The following is a 21180-nucleotide window of genomic DNA, read 5'->3' as shown; positions in this document are numbered from 1 at the left end:
AGAGATTTAATTTGCATTTTCAGTGACTCCCTTACATTCTAAAACTAACCAGTATGGAAAGTCCTTGACACTCAGGAGTCATCTCCCACTGTCGTAAACCGGTGACATTTACAGGGAACAGTGGTGAGAATGTAGCCAACAGAGTCTCTCCACTCAGGCTGAAGATACAGCTCCATCTTTCAGACTGGCTTACCATGGACCTTCTGTTGTGAATCAACCCCCAGCTTGGGATATTTAATAGTGTTCTAGGGTTGGGAATATGTCCCAGTCAGTAAAGTGTTTGCCTTGTAAGCAAGGGGACCAGTGTTTGATCCCCAGAACCCACATTAAAAAAGTGTGGGCATAGTGGCATGTACTTGTAATCCTGGTGCACAGCAAGTGGAGACAGGCAGATCCCTGAGGTTCACTGGCCACCCAGCCTAGCCTAATTAGTGAGCTCCAGGTCATTGAGAACAAGCTGAACATCACTGAGGCACAGCTGAAGTCATCCAATGGCTTCGTAGACACATTCACACATCTGCATGTCTACCCATACACACGAGTGCATCTGCACACGTACCGCATTACACACACATTAGAAAAATAACGTCTGAGCAATATAAGCCAATGACAGCCTGCCATTCCTTTACATCTCCTTGGGCGGCAGAGGCTGCAAATCCTTGAAATATTCCCGAGCTTTCTGACTACAAATGCTTCCTTGTTAGGAGGCCTTGGTGGCTGGTAAGAGGTTGCAATCTATCATGGCCTGGAAGCTTTTTTCAAAGCCTGGGGACATGGGGACTCTTCCTGTTCTCTACCTGCCCTTATCTGGAGAAGTCCCTGAGCCCAGAGGATTGACCTTATCTGAAAGCTGTCTCTAAGCCTGGATGCCTGGATTATCTCTAGGGTGACCCTTGGCCCAGTTTCCTGCTGGAAGCCTCCCCTGCTGCACGTATGGAAACTAAGACTTGTGCTAAGAGCTTTGCTATAGGGCCCCGATGCCTTACGATAGGAGCTTGCCACTCAATGCAAATTAGGGTTTGTCCCAAGCTTCCCCAATCCTATATTCCTTATACTCTGGAATAAAGGTGAGCAGATTCACCCTAGGAGAGCTGTCTCCATCGTACCCACAGCTGTTCGAATTATGTTCCCACTTCGGCTCCCTCCACCCTTGTGGACCAACACAGTCAACCATGCCGAGGAAGAAGAGCCACACTTCCTCCATGAGGTCAGGCTACCCCCGCTGGCTCCATCACTCACTCTGGCAATGGGATTCCTCTTGGAGTTGTCCTCTCCTTCCCGACAGGCAGCAGCGAACTTGATCCACTCCCGCTTTTGTCTTCTGACAGTCTGCCAGGTTGTGTTGCCATTTTCAACATCTAGTTCCTTTACCTAAGGCACACACGATTGATGTTTCTCATAGTGTTAGGGTACTTTGTACTGACACAATTTATTGACATTGTAAGATGTGTCCAGAAGAAGTGATAAATTGAGAAACAAAGGAATCGTTTCTCTAATTTATCATTCTGGACATACGTAACCTTCCCACCCCTGACTGTGTGGGTATGGAACGGTCTCATAACCCTAGACTATCCTATGGGAACAGGTTTCATTAGCTGTACTTGGTGTTCTATAGCTGTACTGTACCACGTGGTGCAGATCTTCTTCAGCACATCTTTCTCCCTAGGTAAAGACCTTGCTTGCCCGCCCTTCCTGATCTCTGACTGGGCTTTCCCGTCCCTGTCACTGCCCCATGTGAACATGTCCCATACAAAATGAGGGAAGAAATTCTTCTCTCCCACTGATAAGTGGTTTACTGTAGTTGAGATTTATGTGTGTTATTGTAAATTATAATGTTTTCTGCATTCACAGTCCTGGTGACTATTCTGTGGGGAGCTCTGTGATTTCCTGATGTATATTTTATCTGTATCTTCCTGGATGTTTGTCCTTCTGTGGTATTACGTTGCTGTTGTCCATGGATTGACCCAAGAATTTGACACCACCGAAGAGTGCAGCAATTCTACTTCAATCATGAACACACATGTATGCATGTGTAAAGGAATTAAATGTGTATTTATTTCTGGAAGTCTTAATATCCTTATTGGATCATAGATGGCCATGTTTATTTATGGCTTTGAATGCTGCTCTTGGAGAAAGCAGAAGCCCCACATGAATGGAGTTAATTATTTCAAGAACCAATGAGTTTATACCTCCCACTTTAATCCCACATTCCGAAATGTCCCATGTATCTATTATTTGTCAATGGAGCTTAGAAACATGATTTTACTTTCTCCAGTGATTTGAGACAATCATGATGAGGATTTCATGATGGTGATGAATTCAGGAGGTACAGACCCTTATACTTAATTCCATCCCACTCTGAATGGAAGTAGATTCTCTGCTGGTCTGTTTAGTTGTGACTTATGATTTTTAACTTTACAGCTTTCTTTCATTTACAGGGCATCAGTGGTACTTTCTCAGTGACATTCCTCCATTCCTCTTCCATCTAAAGGGCTTCTCGGCTTCACTTGCTTTGCTGTCGGCTAAGCCATCTGTAAAGAAGCTGCTAGTTGGCCGGGCGGTGGTGGCGCACACCTTTAATCCCAGCACTCAGGAGGCAGAGGTAGGCGGATCTCTGTGAGTTCGAGGCCAGCCTGGGCTACCAAGTGAGTTCCAGGAAAGGCGCAAAGCTACACAGAGAAACCCTGTCTCAAAAAACCAAAAAAAAAAAAAAAAAAAAAAAAAAAAGAAGCTGCTACATGCCTTACAAGCACAGAAATCAGGACCCGGGGACTTCCTATTGCTATTTCAGTTTGACCCAGACCCTGTCTTTTACTTTTTTTGTCAAAATAGCCACAGTTTCTAATATTTTAACACATGATGCATTTTAACATCCAATTTGCTTTTCATTTAAGTACCTTACCTCAACGATAAATTCGCTGTTTACTCCCAGTACTTCCTGTAATAGAAGGCAAAACATTAGCATACATTTGTATAATTTAAAGGAAGCATTATTATAAAGCTCTGATATTCTTTTATCATTTTAAAATATATATACAGTTAATAATGTAAAATACAATTGGTAGTAGAAGATAAGCAATGCAAAGTTGACTTTTTTTTTCCTTAAAAGTCTTTTGAACTTTACAAGAGCACAAAAAGATAACTCCTGAGCCGAGGGGATGGCTGAGCAGGTAAAAGGCTCTCTGTGCAAAGATGAGGCCCTGAGTTTAGAGTTCCCACACTTCCTGTGAAAGCTAGGCGCATCGGGAAAGATCTGTAACACTGGCCATAGGGAGGTAGAAGTAGATTCCTGGGCTTGTTGGCCAACCAATCTAGCCAAAAGGGAGAGCTCCAGGTTCCACAAGAGACTCTATTTTGAAAAATAAGAATGTTGATGTTTGATCTCAATACATGCATGCAAGGGTAAATGCGCGCGCGCGCGCGCGCGCGCGCGCGCACACACACACACGCTCACACACACATGTCTCCAATATGATGAGTTTGGAAACTAGCTCCAACAGAGGCTCAGCAGGTTCAGTGGAAGGCTGAGGAGGGCTACTCAGGTTATCAAAATGGATTGTAAGGAGGTCTCATAGAGGGGTATGATTTGAATTACTCTGTAGGAGGAAGCCATTTTTTACCAGAGAGATTGATGAGGGAGACCATTTTCAGCCAGAAGACAACAAGAACAAAGCTGCTAAGTCACTGAGTTTCAGAGGAGAGGGTGATGGTAACTATTATTGTCAGGAAGTTAGAAACACCATGGAGATAAAGTCTGGAATGGCAATTGGGGGCAGGTCATGAGGTACCTTTTATAACATATTTGGAGTTAAGGAATGTCATGGGATGATAAAATCGTTGCCTTTAAATACACCATTACTGTGAAAGGAAGTTGCAAGAGAAGTGCTCAATGTTGTGGTACTTGAGAGTTAGCAATTGCTTAAGAAGGGCAGGGAACATGAACACTGTGCTGAGATAGTGCTGAGCATGGAGGATGGAGATACTAGCAAAGAGCTGATGAGACTCATACACAGAGGGAAGAGTTGGTAGATGGTGTGATATGAGCTTGCCTTTATGTATTGGTGGAGATGCAGAAGCAGGGGATTGTTTCGCAGAAAATGATGGGATTAGAGAAACAAAATTTAGCAGGAGAATACTATTGTAAAATGCTGAGCTAAGTCCCTTCTTTTCATTCATACTTCTAATGTTTTCAACAAATACTGCAGTAGTTTGAAAGAAAATGGCCCCCAAAGGGAGCGTCACTATTAGGAGATGTGGCTTTGTTGGAGTAGGTGTGGCCTTGTTAGAGGAAGTGTGTTACTGTGGGGGTGCGCTTTGACACCTCCTTTGTTCAAGCTACACTCAGTGTGGGATACATAGTTCCTTTCCTCTGTCTGTGGATCAAGACATAGAAGAAGTCTCAGTTCCTTCTCCAGCACCGTGTCTTCCTGCATGCCATCTTGTCCAGCCATGAAGATAATGGACTAAACCTCTGACACTAAGCTCCCTAATTAAAGGATATTCGTTTGCTGTGGTCATGGGGTCTCTTCACAGCCATAGCAATAGAAACCCTAACTAAGACAAATATAAAATATGAAACTGTGATTTCTACACAGAGTATTGTTATTCAGAGCTGAAGGAAATATGAACATCAAATGAAATGGTTTTAAAAAACAAAAGTCTCCCTTTTCCTGAGCCAGAGTTCCAGGAACACTGTGGACATCTTTGTTTGCAAAGGATCAAGTTGCCCCCAGTCTGTTCCATCTCAGTTTGCAAAAAGCCCTGACGGGTGTCTCTTCTCGATTGTAAGCTTTCCATTTCGTTTGCTTCCGGCAATTAAATCTAAGTCATTTGAGGAAACAAAAAAAAAAAAAAAAAAAAAAAGAGCACAGTAGTCGTGGCACATGCTTTTTGTTCCAGATCTTGGGAGGCAGAGGCAGGAGAGTCAGGGGTTCAAGGCTCTAGTCAGCAGCATAGCAAGTGAGAAACTGACTTGGGCTATGTGAAGTCGTGTGTCAGAAAAGGAGACGATAACAGAAGCAAGGCAGCGAGCAGAACCTGGGCTGAGCGTACGGTTTTGGTTTTGGTTTTTGTGCAAGGAAGACAAAGGCAGAGAGCTGTGACACAAGAGCAGGGGCGGTGGGCAGGGGCGGGAACAAAAAGGACGCAGAGTGAGGAGAAGCCAGGTACAGCAGCAGTAGTTAATGACCTCGGGTTGGAAGGAAGTCAGGGAGAATGGGGACTGGGAGGATCTTGGGATCTTGAGGCAGGGGTCCTTGTTAACTTTGTACATGGTGTGTGTCAGGTTGTAAGAGTCAGCGAAGATGTTACTGAGGAGGGGAACGTTGCAGGGGAACGTTGCAATGGTGGATTCGATTTTCAACAAGTTGTCAGAGGCCTGATGCAGTTCGAGGGTTAACTAGATGGGAGTTTTTTTTTTTTTTTTTTTTTAAACCAAGACTAAACATACAACCAATAAGGATAGGAGAAGGGTATTGTGGAGAAAGAATGACAGGAAAAGGAGGAGGGGTTGGGGAGGAATAAATGATTAGAAGTTCAGGGTAGGTCTGGAGATGTAGCTCAATAGTACAGCACTTACTTTGTGTATTTTGACACCCTGGTTTCCATCTGTGACAGCATAAAGAAAACCAAAACCCGAGGAAAATGTGCAGATAAAAGAGATACTTGATCATGAGAACAAATATCTTTCTGGAATGGAAATATCAATACATATGCTGTATATATAATATAATGTGTTATAATGATGCACACATACATCACATATAAAAATATGTTATTGTACTGGGGATGTAATTCAATCAATAGAGTGCTAGCCTAGCACACTATGAAATCGAAGCCCTGGCTTGATTCCTAGCACCATATGAAACTGGGTGTGGTGATCACACTTGTCATTGGAATGCTCAGGAGATAGAGACAGGAAGATTGGAAGTTCAATTTCACCCATGCCTACATTGTGAGTTTGAGGCCAGCTTATGATACAAGTATATAAGAACTTGTGTTGCTGTGGATACTGCTCTGTATAAATAAAATGCTGATTGGCCAGTAGCCAGGCAGGAAGTATAGGTAGGACAAGCAGAGAAGAGAATTGTGAGAACAGGAAGGCTGAGAGGAGATGCCAGCCTGCCATCCGGGGAGTAGCATGTAAAGGCAACAGATAAAGCCACAGAACATGTGGTGACATATAAATTAACAGAAATGGGCTGAGTTTAAGTGTAAGAGCTAGTTAGTGGTAGGCCTGAGCTATTGGCCGAGCAGTTTAATTATTATAAGCTTTTGAGTGATTATTTTATAAGCGGTTGCAGGGTCTGTGGGGCTGGCAGGACTAGAGAAAACTTCAGCTACATTGTGTCAACAAATACATTTATAAAACAATGAAGAAATACAGCAAAAACAGAAAAACATTACAGAGAATAATTGGTTTCATTTCACACACCACTATGCCACATCTTTTGTGGTGAGCAGGGATGTGGGAGTTCTAATGAGACTGTAGCAGCCTCTGGAGGTCTGTGCTAGAGAAGGAGACACAGAACTAAGAAAAAGAGGTAGGACTTTTGGTGTTCTTGAATTGGGAAACCTTTGAGTTCAGAAACTTAGAAATAAGACTGAGGCTGTAACCCAGTGTTAGAGCTTTTGACTAACATTTTTAGTTAATTCTAACAGGTTCAATTTCTAGTAAAATACACACACACACATGCACACACACACACACACACACATGTACACATACATGCACAAGAAAATAAAACCACTATTCCATAGCTGGTGAAGGGTCTATAGACATGTTGGGACAAGGAAGAACAGAATGAACAGGATGAGGAGTTTCAAATCAAACAGAATCTTACTGTCCAGAGTGACAATTTCCATTTGTTTTTTTTTCAAACATGTAATTATACAATTGAAGTTGATCAGAAGAAAGTATACATACAAATTTACAATTAGCTTTTTGTACTCAGTGATTACTGTGGTAAAGGTCTGTGTAGTGAAGACTGTAGATAACTGCTTGGTGGCTGCCATGTATATCGCAGTAGCTATTTGTTCATTTTGGTCGCTGGGGAATTAGGGTAACTAAGAACCACACACACTCCACTGTGAGGACTGAAGAGGAAAGCTCACATCCAATTCCCACCTTAGTAACATTAGGTCAGTGACCTCTGCATGTGAGATCATTACCTAGAAAATTTGTGGGAGATGACTCTGTGGCTAAGTCTCTTGCCTCCCAAGTTTGAGAACCTGTGTTCAATTCCATGTCAAGACCCATGTTACAAGCCAGGTATGGTGATGTAGGCTTGTAATCCTGTGGGTGGTTGCATGGGTGCCAGAGACAGGTGGGCCCTAGAAGCTTGCTGGTCAGTGAGTCAAGCTACCTGGTGAGTTCCAGGCCAGTGGAAGATCCCGTCTCTTAAAAAGTGGCAGGCATCAAAGGAACAACACTTGGCGTTTTCCTCTGATTTCCATGTTCTCTCTCTCTCTCTCTCTCTCTCTCTCTCTCTCTCTCTCTCTCTCTCACACACACACACACACACACACACACACACACACATACACGCACATTGTAACCTCTCACACAAACACACACCTGTGCACACATGTAACCCTGCACACACAAACACACATGTAGCCCTCACACGCATATACAAACACACACCTAACCACATGTGTGATCCCCCTCCACACTTGAAAACTTTGGTTTTCATCCTCAGGACCCAACTTTCTCTCTGCTCCACCTTCTTCCGTTCTCCCTTGGCTCTTTTCTTGTTCGTTTCCCTCCTCTCTTCCTGACTCCATCTTGGCTCTGACAGAACCACAGGAGCATCATTACCGTGCATCCCCACCCACCTTTGGTGAAGACGAGCGGGGCTGGGTGCATCAGAGCTATAATCAACCGATAGTCTAATTTAACTTGAAAGCAGTGAGAGTGAGTCTTCGCTGGGTCCTGCTTATAAATCAAGTAGAGATTTGCCGGGTAATTTTCACTTTGCAGTGGAAACAATCTCCCCCTGGTTTCTCCCTGCCTCCAAGCCTGCCTACGAGGTTAACATTGCATTACCTACCTATGCAGTGTTAGGACAGCAAGTGAATGTGGCCCTGTCCTGCTGCTGCTGATTTCTATTCAACACCTAAAGATGCATTTGAATCATCTAGTAGCATTTTATCAAGTTGCTTTAATTTTTCCGAGTTTTGGTACCATCTACTTGTGCCCCAGGCTCTCTATTAGTATATGTACTGACAGCTTGCATTATCTTGCAGCTTTTATTCATGAAATCCTAACAATATTTGAAATGAAAGATGTGCTTCCTCAGTTCTTTCTACAGTGGCTGACAGCTGAAATCTTTTCTTGTAAGGTCACTTGGTTGCAAAGGGTAAATAAACTCTCATATATTATAAATGTTGAAAGCTTAAAATAATATTTGTATCATTTTAAGGGTGGGCAACTGGAATCTAAATGTCGCTGTTACTTGATGCTCACATCATCCATTAGAAAAACAATAGATGACTAAATGCTTTAAGAGTTGGGATTTGTTTACTTCCTGTCTTTTCCTGAAGTCCAGTATCTTGTTTCTATTGATGAAGTAATGGATTGGGTTAGCTTTACAATTATAAAGGGCAGCATAATTCACAGACAATGTCCAAATGTGGAGATTTTAATGTGAGAGAAGTAAATGTAGAAAGTAAAAGTTGATCAGAAATGTGTGGCTAAAGATGGATGGCGTTTTCCAAAACTCATTTGGATAAGCCTATTATTAGAATTAAACAAGCTTCACATCATGCTTCATTTGACTTCATCCTTTAATTGTATGTGCAGTTCTAGGGAATTTGTTCACATTAGTGTGTAGACAGCATCACTGGATCTTTCCCTTGCCAGGATCATTAGATTCTCTTCTCATCACTGAAGACAGACAGACACCCGGGCCTTGGGCCTGCGAGGCAAGTGTTCAACCCAGAGCTGTAGCTCCAGGTCTGTTGTACTTTTTAGTATGAGACAGCATCTCACTAAGTTGCTTAGGTGGTCCTCTGCTTATGCTCCTCAAGCCTCAGTTTTCTGAGTATCTAGGAGTACAGGCCTGTGCCACCATGCCTAGATAATTCTTTAAACGTATTCTGATTTGTATGACCTAAATCTATAAAGCAATCTGAGTCTTACAGAGTGGCTGCCTAGTTTTGCTGACCTTTTCAAAACCACTTTACTTCCAAAGGGTTCTTCAAGAGCTGTTGGGTCAATGCCACCATCACATCTGGGATTATCTCCCAGTCTATTTTCTCAGACAATTTTAAAGTGCATTGTAATGCATCTTAGTTCTGTTTGTCAAGGGTGAATGGTTACTGTGAATTGTGTGGTTAGTGTGAATTGCTTTTAAAGGGAAATTTGGGGGAGAAGAACTATCTTGATAGCTCAAGTTTAAAGGTATGCTCAGGTATGTTGACTTGAGGAAAGAATGTTCTCCTAATATATGGGTCTACCTACACATGTATGAAAGCTGAGGATCTGGAAAACAATTCCTTTAAAAATAATTTTGCACTTAGACCACTAACGCGATTGTGAACTTCATCAAAATACCTTCTTGAACTGATGACTGTTATTATGAATGTTGTATTTTTAAAACGTCCCGTGGCAGTCACAGAGGTGGAAGCCATGGTGAGATATACACTCTGTAGACCGCACTCATGTGGAGAGTTTTATTGGGGGGGGGAGGGAGAGAAGGGAGCTGAGGAGAGAAGAGGAAGAAGAAGAGAAGAGAAAAAGAGATGGGAAACGGGAAGAGAGAGGAAGTGCAGATGTGACCTCATGTGGGGGAGAAGAGAGAGAGAGAGAGAGAGAGAGAGAGAGAGAGAGAGAGAGAGAGAGAGAGAGATAGCTGTCCCTGTCCCCGTTTATGAGGGGACATGGCACATGTGCAGAAAGACTCCATAGCAATGAGCACATGACTTTGTCAGGGTCCGGAGCAGGCCAAGATTTCCTGCATATTGGCTAGGTCGCAAGGGGGCAAGTCGGAATGCTAAGGATGACTGTAACCAAGCCACTACCCAGTCTCTTAAATCAGCATAGATTTAGAGTTAAAGAGTTGATATACCACAGCAGGTGATGCACCTTAAACTGCAGTCTGATCTGACACAAAGCACTGTCATTTGAGACAAATTCCTGGGTCTTAGACACAGGAGAACAGAATCTGAGTCTTGGTTTTGTCCTCTGCTAGGAGGTGGCTTCAGACAGTCCCCCAGCTCGTCTTGCTTCAGGCCCTCATCTAAATAGTCAAGATGTGGAAAGCACAGATGCCCCGATGCTAGGCATGTCTGGGAAGAGGAAGGGAGAGTGGAAGAGGCCTTCTGCGTTGGAGAGCGTTGTGCTGGTGTTCCTTGCTATGCAAAAGTGCTGGTTAATCATTCCCAAAGAGCTGAAATTTCCCACGTTAGTTAGATATTGAATTTAGTTCAAAGAGGTTTCAAAGTGCCTCTTGTCCTCTTCACAGATCCCAGCTCAACTGAAGAATGTTCCACATCCAGGGCAGCCCAAGGATCTTTGCCCATAACCCTCACATCCCTCTTCTCTCACTGACCTTTGCATTGTAAAGGCAGGGCATCTACAATGCCAGATCTCTGGGTAGATGTGTTATCGAACAACACTCACGAAATGCCTGACGGAGGCCTCTGTGGTAGCTTCTGGCCCTCTGTCCAATTATCTTTATTGATGATAGTCACGGTGGTCAATCCCTCCCTCGGGATCTCATCACTGAGATTCAGGCCTCCGTGAAAGATCTCAGCATGTGTGACTGTGAGCCTAAGCCTCTCACCTCACTGTCCAGGGAAGCACCTATGAACGGGTACTTTGGAAGAAGCCCTAAATGAAGCAGCATGTCAAGTTCTACCAAGTAGCAGAGCAGCATGGACTTCAAGGTCTGAAGAAGAGCTCTGGGCTCCCAGAGAGCTGGAGAAATCCCTTGCCTGGGAAAGTCACCTTTTCAGAGTCTATGTGGGCCAGGCATTCTCTTCTGATGTGGCTTGGCTGGAAGGTTTGCCTAAAAGCCTCCCACATACAAGCAAACTGGATGAACCAGTTGTCAGGACGACAGTAGAACACTAGAAAAGGGAATTAGAGGCACCTGCTGTTGAGGGAGCAAAATAACCCAGGGACATGTGAATTTTCTGGGTTTCTGTGGGCCCCAGCCATGAGACCACTTTTTATCTGCTCTTCTCTTGTGGGTGTCATTTTATACTAAATTGAATCTATGAAAGGAAACATTTCAGGTAATGTGATGGTGTCTCCCATATATCTGTGCTAACGTATGAGAATGTAGTGAAAAATAAGTCTGAGAGCAGCAATAAAGACAGAACAGATACTGGAATGTATTAAACATCACACACACACAGAAGGTTGTCCAGGGTTGGAAATATACCCAAGGTGTGGAGAAGGTGGATTTTAGTACAATTGAAAGAATTTTAGTCTTGAAGTATTGGATTTAACCTTAGACAGTCTGAATTATAAGTTCTAGCTTATTTTTTTTTGTTCTGAGCCTTTAAAAAAATTTCCAATATAGAAAAACATGCATTCACTTTTCAGACTATCTTAAAATAACTATGTAACTGTAAACTGTTTTGTCACTGTGAAGTGACAGAATGGCAACGCCATGGCAGACCTCACCTCAGTAAAGGCATTCAGGCTCACTTGTGAAACCCACTACCTGTATAAGAGCTGCCTGTCAGTGAGTGGGTGGGAGATGAGCTAGGATGCATACTAGAAACCGAATCTAGTTATTCACTGAACACGTTTTGTTGACAAAAGTAAATGGCAGGGCAATGTCTTTGGTATGCAAGACAAGTTCTAATGTTAAACTCCAAAGGAATAGTAAAATATACAATATTTCATTGCTATCTAGTTTTAGCAAATACCAGAAAATCTTCTTGGCCTGATGTTTTCTTCTCATTCTTTTTCCCAGGCTATCTGGTGATTTTTCCATCAACATTATTACCTGGGCTCATTGCAATATTAAAATACGTTATTCCCTTATAGTCTGCATTTTATTTTTTATTGAAAGTATTAGCTACTGAATAAGGCTTGTCTTTTTGAAGTCAGTTTTGGAGTCATTTGTACATCCAGAACCAACTTATTAATGAGCAGTTCTTCCTCAAATAATGCTCATAAAAATTATTGAGTAAAGCAGTTACCATCTTCCTAGGCATATGGTAGAGATGCCAAGTTCAAGCCTAATTATACTACTTTTGTTTGTAATTGAAGGTATATCAAGTACTGGCCTTTTCATTTGTAAGCCATGTAATTTTCTATGTAGAAAGGAAGAGCAAACATTTCTCATGCAAGTAATGTTCCAGGGCTTTATGCTGGTCACTCCCGTCTCACAGCCTATCATCAGAACTGGCCTGCGTCAGTGGGGAATTCCAGCTGCAATAGCACCTGGGAACAGGAAGGACACATGACCACAGCCCAGTCAACGGTTTGGTTGCACCATAAAGAACTTTTCCCTGGCTTATCCAGGCTTTAGGAAGGAACCATAAAACTAGGTATTTAGGATGCAGGATGTTCTTAGGAAGAAGAGTATCTTTTAAAAGTAAAAAGCATCTTGGTCTAAAAAGCCATGAAATATTTTTGAGCTTCTCTCTCTCTCTCTCTCTCTCTCTCTCTCTCTCTCTCTCTCTCTCTCTCTCTCTCTCTCTCTCTCTCTGCTTTGTGTGTGTGTGTGTGTGTGTGTGTGTGTGTGTGTACACACATAATATATTTATGTGGGTATGGGCGCATGTGCACAGAGGTTAGAGGTCAACTCTGGGTTTTCTTCCTCACATGCTCCATTCCCCTTCTTTTCCGAGTCTTTTAGGTGGCCTGGAACTCATTCATTCAGATAGGCTGGCTGGCCAGTGTGCTCAAGGGATTAGGGGAGGATTTTTATCCTGCAACTCTCTCTCTAGGTAGATACTATTGAGGAAGCTGTGCTAAAGTTAGAGATGATAGTATGGTAGTAATACTAAGTATCTTTTAGGATATAAAAATTATTCTGATGTAGAATTCCTGCCACAAAGTATGCAATCATCTGAAGGTGAAAATATAAAAGTGTCCAGTTGGCTTATACAATGTATGCACTATACACAAGTCTTTAACCACTTACACCAGCATCACCATCACCACTACCAAAATAAGAGATCAGATTTCGTTCCAACAGTCTGTGGTGTGATGAGGATGTTAACAGCCTCTGTAATAGTTAGTACTGAAGCCAATCATCTAGTGCTTTCTAGGGTTAGCTATCTAGTACAAAGGAAAATTCAGACAATGGGTTTTTCCCACCTGTCATTGTACTTCTGAAAGTTTGTATGCCAATTTTGAAAAGATAAGTTGGGCTCTATGTACCAAAATAATGTTGTTTACTGTGAGGACTAAATTAATGAGGCTAGGTTAGTTCTAAGTATGCTTTTAAATTTTAATGCCTGTTTTCAGCTTAGGGTAAGATAATATCACCTGCATCATCACTTGCATATTTTACTTTCCAAGAAGCAGGGTATTTGATTGGAATGTTTACATCTCATTTGTAGAATGATTGGTCACCATATGTGGATAAAAACTCGTATCTGATCAATGGCTACTTTTTATTATCTTACTAACTCTATTAAATACAGGCCTCATTTGGTTAATAACTGCCCAGTCTCTGGTGATTCCTGCCTAATAAAATGTATACAGTGTATAGCATTGCCCACCTCTTTCGATTCTCCAGGAAATTTGTGAAAACTGAATTCCATAGAAAGACATGAACTTCTACTGGATAAGTCACCAGTAGCAGTAATTAGAGAATTTCAGAGTTTCTATTGTGGAAGCAACCTAGTGACATCATGTCTAAGTGCACAGTCTCCATGGGGCACAATGAGGCCCTGGAAGAACAGATGGCTTTCCCAAAGCTACACAGCCTCTTTGAAGGGAACTGTGACTCAAACCTCAGACAGCCGAGTCTCTGACAGTGTCAATTGTTTCTCACCTCCCCATCCGGTTTATGGCAGAAGATCATGATGAATATCCTTAGGAGAAAAATAGCAAAGCACCCTTGTGATGAAGTGAAACATCCCACTGAAACCCCCTGAGTACTTTTAATTGGCTATCTATCAAAACCTTGTCATAAGTACTTCTTGTGGTTGAGAGGTAGCTGACACAAAGTGCCAGTAACCCTGAGAGGTTGCCACGCCCTCATAGGTGTAAGCTACACTGATGCCCTAGACAGTCTTTGATTTAGTTGATGAGAAAAGGGACAGAGTTCAAGAGCAAGAAACTAAAGACAACTAGGAAGATGCCTATTTTCATATAATATCATATAGATTCTCACCAGTCATTTGCATTTGTCTGTCTTGATACTTGCTAGATATTTCTCTTCCCCAGTTGTAGACATTAGCAATTGATATCTTAAGGGAGATGTTGCAAATGCCTAAGAGCTTACATCCTCCACAGTTGCCATGAAAGCCAAACACAAAAACTTCAGTCTTCATGACAATTGAAGAAGAATTCAGCATCATTAAGACTATTAAGATCACCAGGGAGAAATAAATTAGCACTACCCAAGTGAGATCCTGAGAACCTGAATTATGATACTCATTCTAGATCAAAGAAATGAATGAACTCTTCAATTAAACAATTTTATCATTAAACATGCCTGTGCAGTAAGCAATAAGCTAGATTGAATGCTTACTCGTTGCTTCTAAAATCTTGACAGGTGTAGTTTTCCATGAAAAAAAAAAAAAAAAAAGGTATACTACAATGAAAGCATGAAAATAGCCCATAAAATTGTAGCAAGAGGGACATACTGACACTTGACTCTAGCTTTGAAGTACCCAGTAGCTTCTGGAATCTTCTTTCAGTCCCCTTTTCATTTATTATTATTATTATTATTATTATTATTATTATTATTATTATTACATTGCAACAGGGCATTGCACTGGTACCTGGCATTTTCTAGACTAATTTTTTTAAAGAAATGTTTTAATAATTTGTCTCCTAAATGGAAGATGGAGTGTTCTACCACTGTTCTCATGTTCCAGTCAAGCTTGGGCTGTGTGCCCTTGGGCAGAGCTGGTACCTGTGCCACATTTGCAGTCCACTGTAATGCAGACTCCAGAATGACTTACTGTGCCAACTGGTCAGGGATGCATTCCCACCTCTCCCAGCCCTGCCTGGATGCCCTGACTGATGAAAACAATGTTCTGATGAGCCTGGATATTCCACTGCTTGAGAACAGCATGGCTGCCACTTTCCAAGCTTCTGTCAGAGCACACATGTGGACATTTCTGAGAGACTGTAGACAGCCAGGTATTTGATTCTCTTTGAAAAAAAATATGCTTTTCCCCTTCTCTCTATCTTATTTTTAAGATACACTTTGACTGGCCAGCTCCGTCACTTGATCATCAGTTGACTTAAATCTGATCCTTTCTTAATTGTCTTAATCGATTCTTCAAACAAAATTTTCTAATTGACAACAGTTTGATAGCTTGTCCACTTCAACCTTGGCTTTTCTACAGACATGGAATTAGAGGTAGCTGTCACTCTTCTTTCCAGGGTCAGATGCTGGCTAGGTTTGCATGGTGGGAAGTCTTCCACACCTGAGCCACCACAGAGTAGGATGAAAGTAGTTCTATATTCAAGGCACAGTGTCGCCTTTAAATAAATAGATCATTTAGATGTTTCCTTCCTAGCCTGTAGGGATGTTTTTATAATCGGACTTAAATATTTCATAAGTAGTTGCAACATAATTTTGACAGAGTTGACAATCCTCTACTTTGCAAGAAACTCACAGGTAAATATTTGGGTTTGATAAACTTTAGCTCCCTTCAAATTTCAAGCCCTTGGAATTTTCATAGCAATCTGTCTAATTTAAGTATAAATAAAAGAGAATGTAAAATTTTTTATGTCCAATTATGAACTTTAGAAATTCCCTAGTGTTAACTCTGATTTGATGTCCTACTGAGTTAATCTAATTCAGCTTCGTACTCACCCTGTTTCTCATCCCATTCAGTCCCCCATGCTACAGAGAGGTCTTGGGGGAACCAACAGAGACTGAGCTCCTTGTTCTGTCTGTGCAGAAAGCAGATTAAAAATAAGAAAGTCCGTGTAGAAAGTTGGAGGTGGACAGAAAAGGCAGGAGCGGGACCTTTTCTTCCAGGACCTCAATTTTCACTTACCATGAGCAGAATCAGGAGGCAAATATTTCTGAAGAGAAACCAATCCATTTCCTTGAGTCTTCCTTGCCCTTGAGCCCAGCGAGAGTCAGTTTTAGTCCTGATCTTGCAGATCCCAAATTAGGCTCTGCAGCAGGATGTGCGTGGAGATGCCCTGTCAGGAGGGCATGGGTGATAACTGTGGTGCTCTCTGGGCAGAGGGATGAAGATATTCTCTAATGACTCTGTTTCTCCACCCCAAACTCCTGGGCTGGTCTGGAAGGCTGGCATTGTTTGGGTTCTGGGTAAGAACTTAGACACACCTTGATTCTTATTGCAATGAAACCCTTTGTTGGACACCAAAGAAAAATCCTACAGAGTGAGGGCAAGATTTACGGGGAAGATACCCAATGAATAATAAATTACTCACAACATGAAAAATAATTAAAATGCTAGGGCCTATCATCATGGCGAATAAAATTAGAAGGCTCCTTCTGACTGCCAACATTGTAAAAGCAAAATTACATAGACCAACAACACACACACACACACACACACACACACACACACACACACACACACACACACACACACTCACACACACGGCATGGCCACTACACAATCAGCTTCAACCGATAGAACCTTTAGCAGAGGACACTGTGAGAAGGAACCAGGCAGGAGACACTGAAGGGGAGACAGAGTCATGAAATTCTTTTCATTCTGGTGCTTTCTGCTTTCCTCTTAAGAAGTTTCGTGGTTGAAAGACAATCTCAACTTTAAAGATTTCCTGGAATAGGCAGTTAAGTTGAAGAGACTCCAACTTAACTGGTACCAGTGTGTTTCTTTCCAGAGATGGACCTCCATGATACAATGCTTATGAAACTTAGTTTTCTTACTGCTCATGGAATTTGTTCGAGAAATTGGTGCCAATTTCAACCAACTAAGTAAAAGTAAATAGCACAAATGAGGAACGTGTTTTAAATCACCACACATTTTGTTAAGAAGCTGAACTTAGGATATAGATGACTTAGGAGAAAACAAACACCAAAGTAGTATCCAGATCATTTGGATGTCATTTTTCTCTTTAATTCCTCTCTTCCTGTTTGTGAGGATACACCTTGAATGGAGTGAGAGTCTCTAATGAATAAAAAGGAAATGCAGTTTGGCAGCTACTCTGACAAACATGAAAAGAAAATTGCAGTTAAATGGTCTCTAATTGCTAATCCACACTGGCTGGAGAGTTTCAAAGGGAAATTGTGTCTTAGGTCCCCAGCACTGTAACTCACAGACTACAGTACAGGAGTGTCTCTAAAGGTCCTTGGTCTCTTGAGAAACTTAGCTTAACATTTTAAAATTGGAGGCATAGGACAGAGAGCAGGCAATATGAAGATTGGTGTGGTGTGCCCAAATGAAGAGAAATGAATTATATATTTGAAATTCTTGTGAGAAAGACAGAAGGGAGTTTTAGTTTTTTCACATAGTGGGGAAAAATGAATTGTTACAAAGAGTCAGTATTTGAAGATCCCTTTCAAATGAAGCTTCAATTTTTAGAGGATCTGCCTAATTCAACGTTATGTAAAGTGAACAAATAAAGCTCATATCAGTCTTAAAATGCTTCTTCAGATAGCCCCAGGGTTATTTGATGGTAGGTGCTATGGAGAATAAAACCTTAAAAGGTGATTTCTAATCAGAGTACAAACTGTACTGTCTCAACAAATAGTTGAAAGAGCAAAAAAAGTTGGCTTGAAATCAGCACTAAATTATAATTCATTTCAGCGTGTTTCAATAGCAGAGCATGCACTTGGACTGTAGCAGTGCAACCAATATTTCAATAGCAGTGCAACCAATATTTGCCAGTGATTTATTAACCCACAGTTTCATGTTTTAATAGGTCCTTAAAGCAAACCATGGAGAAATAAGATATACTCAAATAACCGTTTAAAGAGATTCTTTTTATAATTTATTTATGTAGAAATGGATTTTCATTGTTCTATCCAGACTAGAGTAGTGCCCACATTCCACTAACAATATGTATGGCCTGTTACTGATGGCAATAAACTGTGGACGCTTGGGTACAGGGGAAGCGCCTCTTGATTCTCAGTGTGTGGGAAGTCCACACCATGCCGCAGACTGGAGACCATTTGCAAGCAACAGTGGAAATGATTCTTTCTAACACACTATGTCAACTTTTTAATTGGCTATACCTTCATTGTGGTCTTTTGAAAATAGTTCACAAAGCATTTGGTTTAGTTTGAAATAAGAAAGACAGTGAGAATTTGTGTTAGTGCATGTGGGATAGCCCTTGGCTAATAATCAGATATGTGTTTCTAGCCTTAAAGAAATAAATTAAAATTTATTGTCAACACACATACAAATGTTTTGTAGCTCAGAAATTTAAGATGCAAAGCTGCCTACAATTTGAATCATAGAAGCATAGGAGAATATAAAGTGTTTCAGGTTAATGGACATCTAGATAAAATATGGCAGGCACCTTTCTTTTATTTTCCGGCTACTCCGCCATGGCTCCTGAATAGAAAGGCTTTTTTGGTCTTCATCAGAAAGGGAATATCAGAGGCTGTTGGAGCATATGTAGAAATTTCAGTATTCAAGTACTGTGCTCTGGGGATAGCAACCAAAAATAAATATGGGAGACTTAAGATTGTAAGTTATTTTACTTATATCAATTAATTAACTAATTAATTAATTGTGTGTACATGTATGTACATGTGTGTGCCATGGCACACATGTGGATGTCAGAGGACAATCTGAGGGCATCAGGTCTGCCGTTCTACCACGTGGATCCCAGGATTCAAACTCAAGTCATCAGGGTTGGCGGCAAGCACCTGCTAAACCTACTTGCCGGGCTGTGTACGACTTGATTGCCACGAGGACCTGCAACGGTTCTGCTGAAGGCCTTAGGTCCACAGAATGTGAGAATTCTGCAGAACTCATGGCTACACATCATGGGTCAGCCAGAACATAAAAAGAAACCAAGGGAACAGAGAAGGGGAGTGGCAGCAGTGGTTTTCTATTTGTGATTACTTCAAGAAGACCCTGAGGTAACGTAAGCTGCTGCGTTTCATCGACGTGCGTCCTCTAAATTTCCGCTGTTTAGCCAGTTAATGTAGTAGTTCCATTTTTCATCCAGGTGATATTGACTTAGGGTGATTCTACTTTTCTGAAAGAATAATGTAATCAGTTTAGATATTTGTGTCACATTGCTTTTCACAGGGGAAAATATAATTGTTTTGTTATTGCTGTCTACATGTCCTATGGACAGGTGTATTTTACATGTTTTCTTCTTCTGAAAGATACATAAGGTTTTCTGTCTTCACAAATGCAATTCATAGAACAGGTTTAAAAAAATCAGGCAACAGAAGGAAGTGCCAGATAGTTTGGCTGTGTTTCTACATTTGTAACTCTTGAGCTTAGTGTCTCCTGAAACCTGAATCTAGAGATGTTTTACTTATGACCATGTATCAGTCTTTGTTATTGTTGTTGCTATGACAAAATATAAAGGGCTAGATACAGTAAAAATAGAGATTAATTTTTTTTATACAGTTTTGGAAGCTGATAAGTACAAGATTGAATGAGCCTATTGGTGTGAGTTCTGATGAGGATCTCTGGTGATTCACAACATGGTCAATGGCATCATGGGGGAGGGACATATTATATAGAAGATACAAAGCGAATAAGAGTCAGAGTTCAGCCTTGCTCATTTTATAACAACACACACACTCTTGGGAACTAGCCAGATCCCCCAAGAACTACAGTAACACTTTCTGGGAGCAGATCCGCAATGACAATCTTGAAAGATAAAGTGTGGCCACAACACTCGGTACAGACAGACAAAGAACAGCTATTCTCTTTATCCTGGGGACTTCCACGCATGGCAGGGACAGAGCAAGAAATATTAGTGCCTGAGGTCCTGTGGAAATCTTAGAATCCAGTTCCTCTTCTCTTCTTCCTCTGCGACCTTTGTTTTATTGATAGCTCAGACAGGCCAAAGATAGGCAACAATTCCACCTCCTGCTTCAAAGCCAATACAGATTTCTAAACAGCAGCTACTTTTCAGTATTAGCCGCACACGTGAAGGTGAAAATAGTTGATCGCCAAATGCTACACTTTAAAAATGACTTTTCCATACTTCAGAGTACTGAGGATATCACTCTGTGTAAATAAAATGCTGATTGGCCAGTAGCCAGGCAGGAAGTTTAGGTGGGACAAGGAGAGGAGAATTCTGGGAAGCCGGAGGTTGAGGCAGAGAGATGCCAGCCACCGCCATGAAAAGCAAGATGTAAGGTACCGGAAGGCCATGAGCCACATGGCAACTTATAGACTAATAAAAATGGGTTAATTTAAGATTAAAAAAAAAACTAGATAATAAAAAGCCTGCCATGGCCATACAGTTTGTAAGTAGTATAAGTCTCTGTGTGTTTACTTGGTTGGGTCTGAGTGGCTCTGGGACTGGTGGATGAGAGAAATTTGTCCTGACCCTAGGCCAGGCAGGACCAGGAAAGCTCCAGCTACATCAGAGTTTACTAACTCTTGAGTTTGGTAGTTGTTCTTATGAGTAGAATGGTATTTTAGTAAGTCCTTTACTATATGTATATCTGACATCAAACTAGTGGTACTTTCTTAGAAGAAAATGCTCCTTGAATTTTGAGGACGCTTTAGGTAGTTTATCATTGTTTGTGTATTATCTTCCTATTTCCAAAAGAGCAGAACACCCCTTTCTCACACATCCATGTTAAACACAGTGAGAATTTCTAACACTTCTGGTTTTTGAAGTAATGATACAGAAACTTTCTAATGTGATTTCTTCCATGGCAAGTTCTCGTTGGGAAGAAAAAGGACGGATAACATACACAGGCCAAGAGGCTATGGCGAGAATGTCAAGTGAATATTTTCCCTCACATTATGACAGTATAGGGTCCCCAGAAAGTGCTATTTGGCCATCTCCAGACAACTTTTCTTCTGAAAGTTGATGTCAGAGGAAAAGAAACTTAGAAATTCTTATGGTCATGAGCTAGTTTGTCAAATACAATG

General features: G+C 41.4%; 1 protein-coding gene across 1 annotated transcript in view; it reads right to left on the bottom strand.

The window, feature by feature from the left end:
* Positions 1 to 16339, bottom strand: part of Dsg4 (desmoglein 4) — a 38077-nt gene extending 21738 nt beyond the window's left edge. The window contains exons 1-3 of the mRNA XM_028886570.2: positions 16156 to 16339; positions 2903 to 2938; positions 1240 to 1371 (exon numbers count right to left, since the gene is read on the bottom strand). Coding sequence (XP_028742403.1) covers positions 1240 to 1371; positions 2903 to 2938; positions 16156 to 16203 — 216 coding nt within the window. The 5' untranslated portion in view covers positions 16204 to 16339. The remainder of the gene's footprint in view (positions 1 to 1239; positions 1372 to 2902; positions 2939 to 16155) is intronic.
* Positions 16340 to 21180: the final 4841 nt, after the last annotated feature.

This window comes from Peromyscus leucopus, chromosome 19, assembly GCF_004664715.2.
Source record: "Peromyscus leucopus breed LL Stock chromosome 19, UCI_PerLeu_2.1, whole genome shotgun sequence".
Lineage (NCBI taxonomy): Eukaryota > Metazoa > Chordata > Mammalia > Rodentia > Cricetidae > Peromyscus > Peromyscus leucopus.
This window is presented reverse-complemented; position numbering and strand designations above follow the sequence as displayed.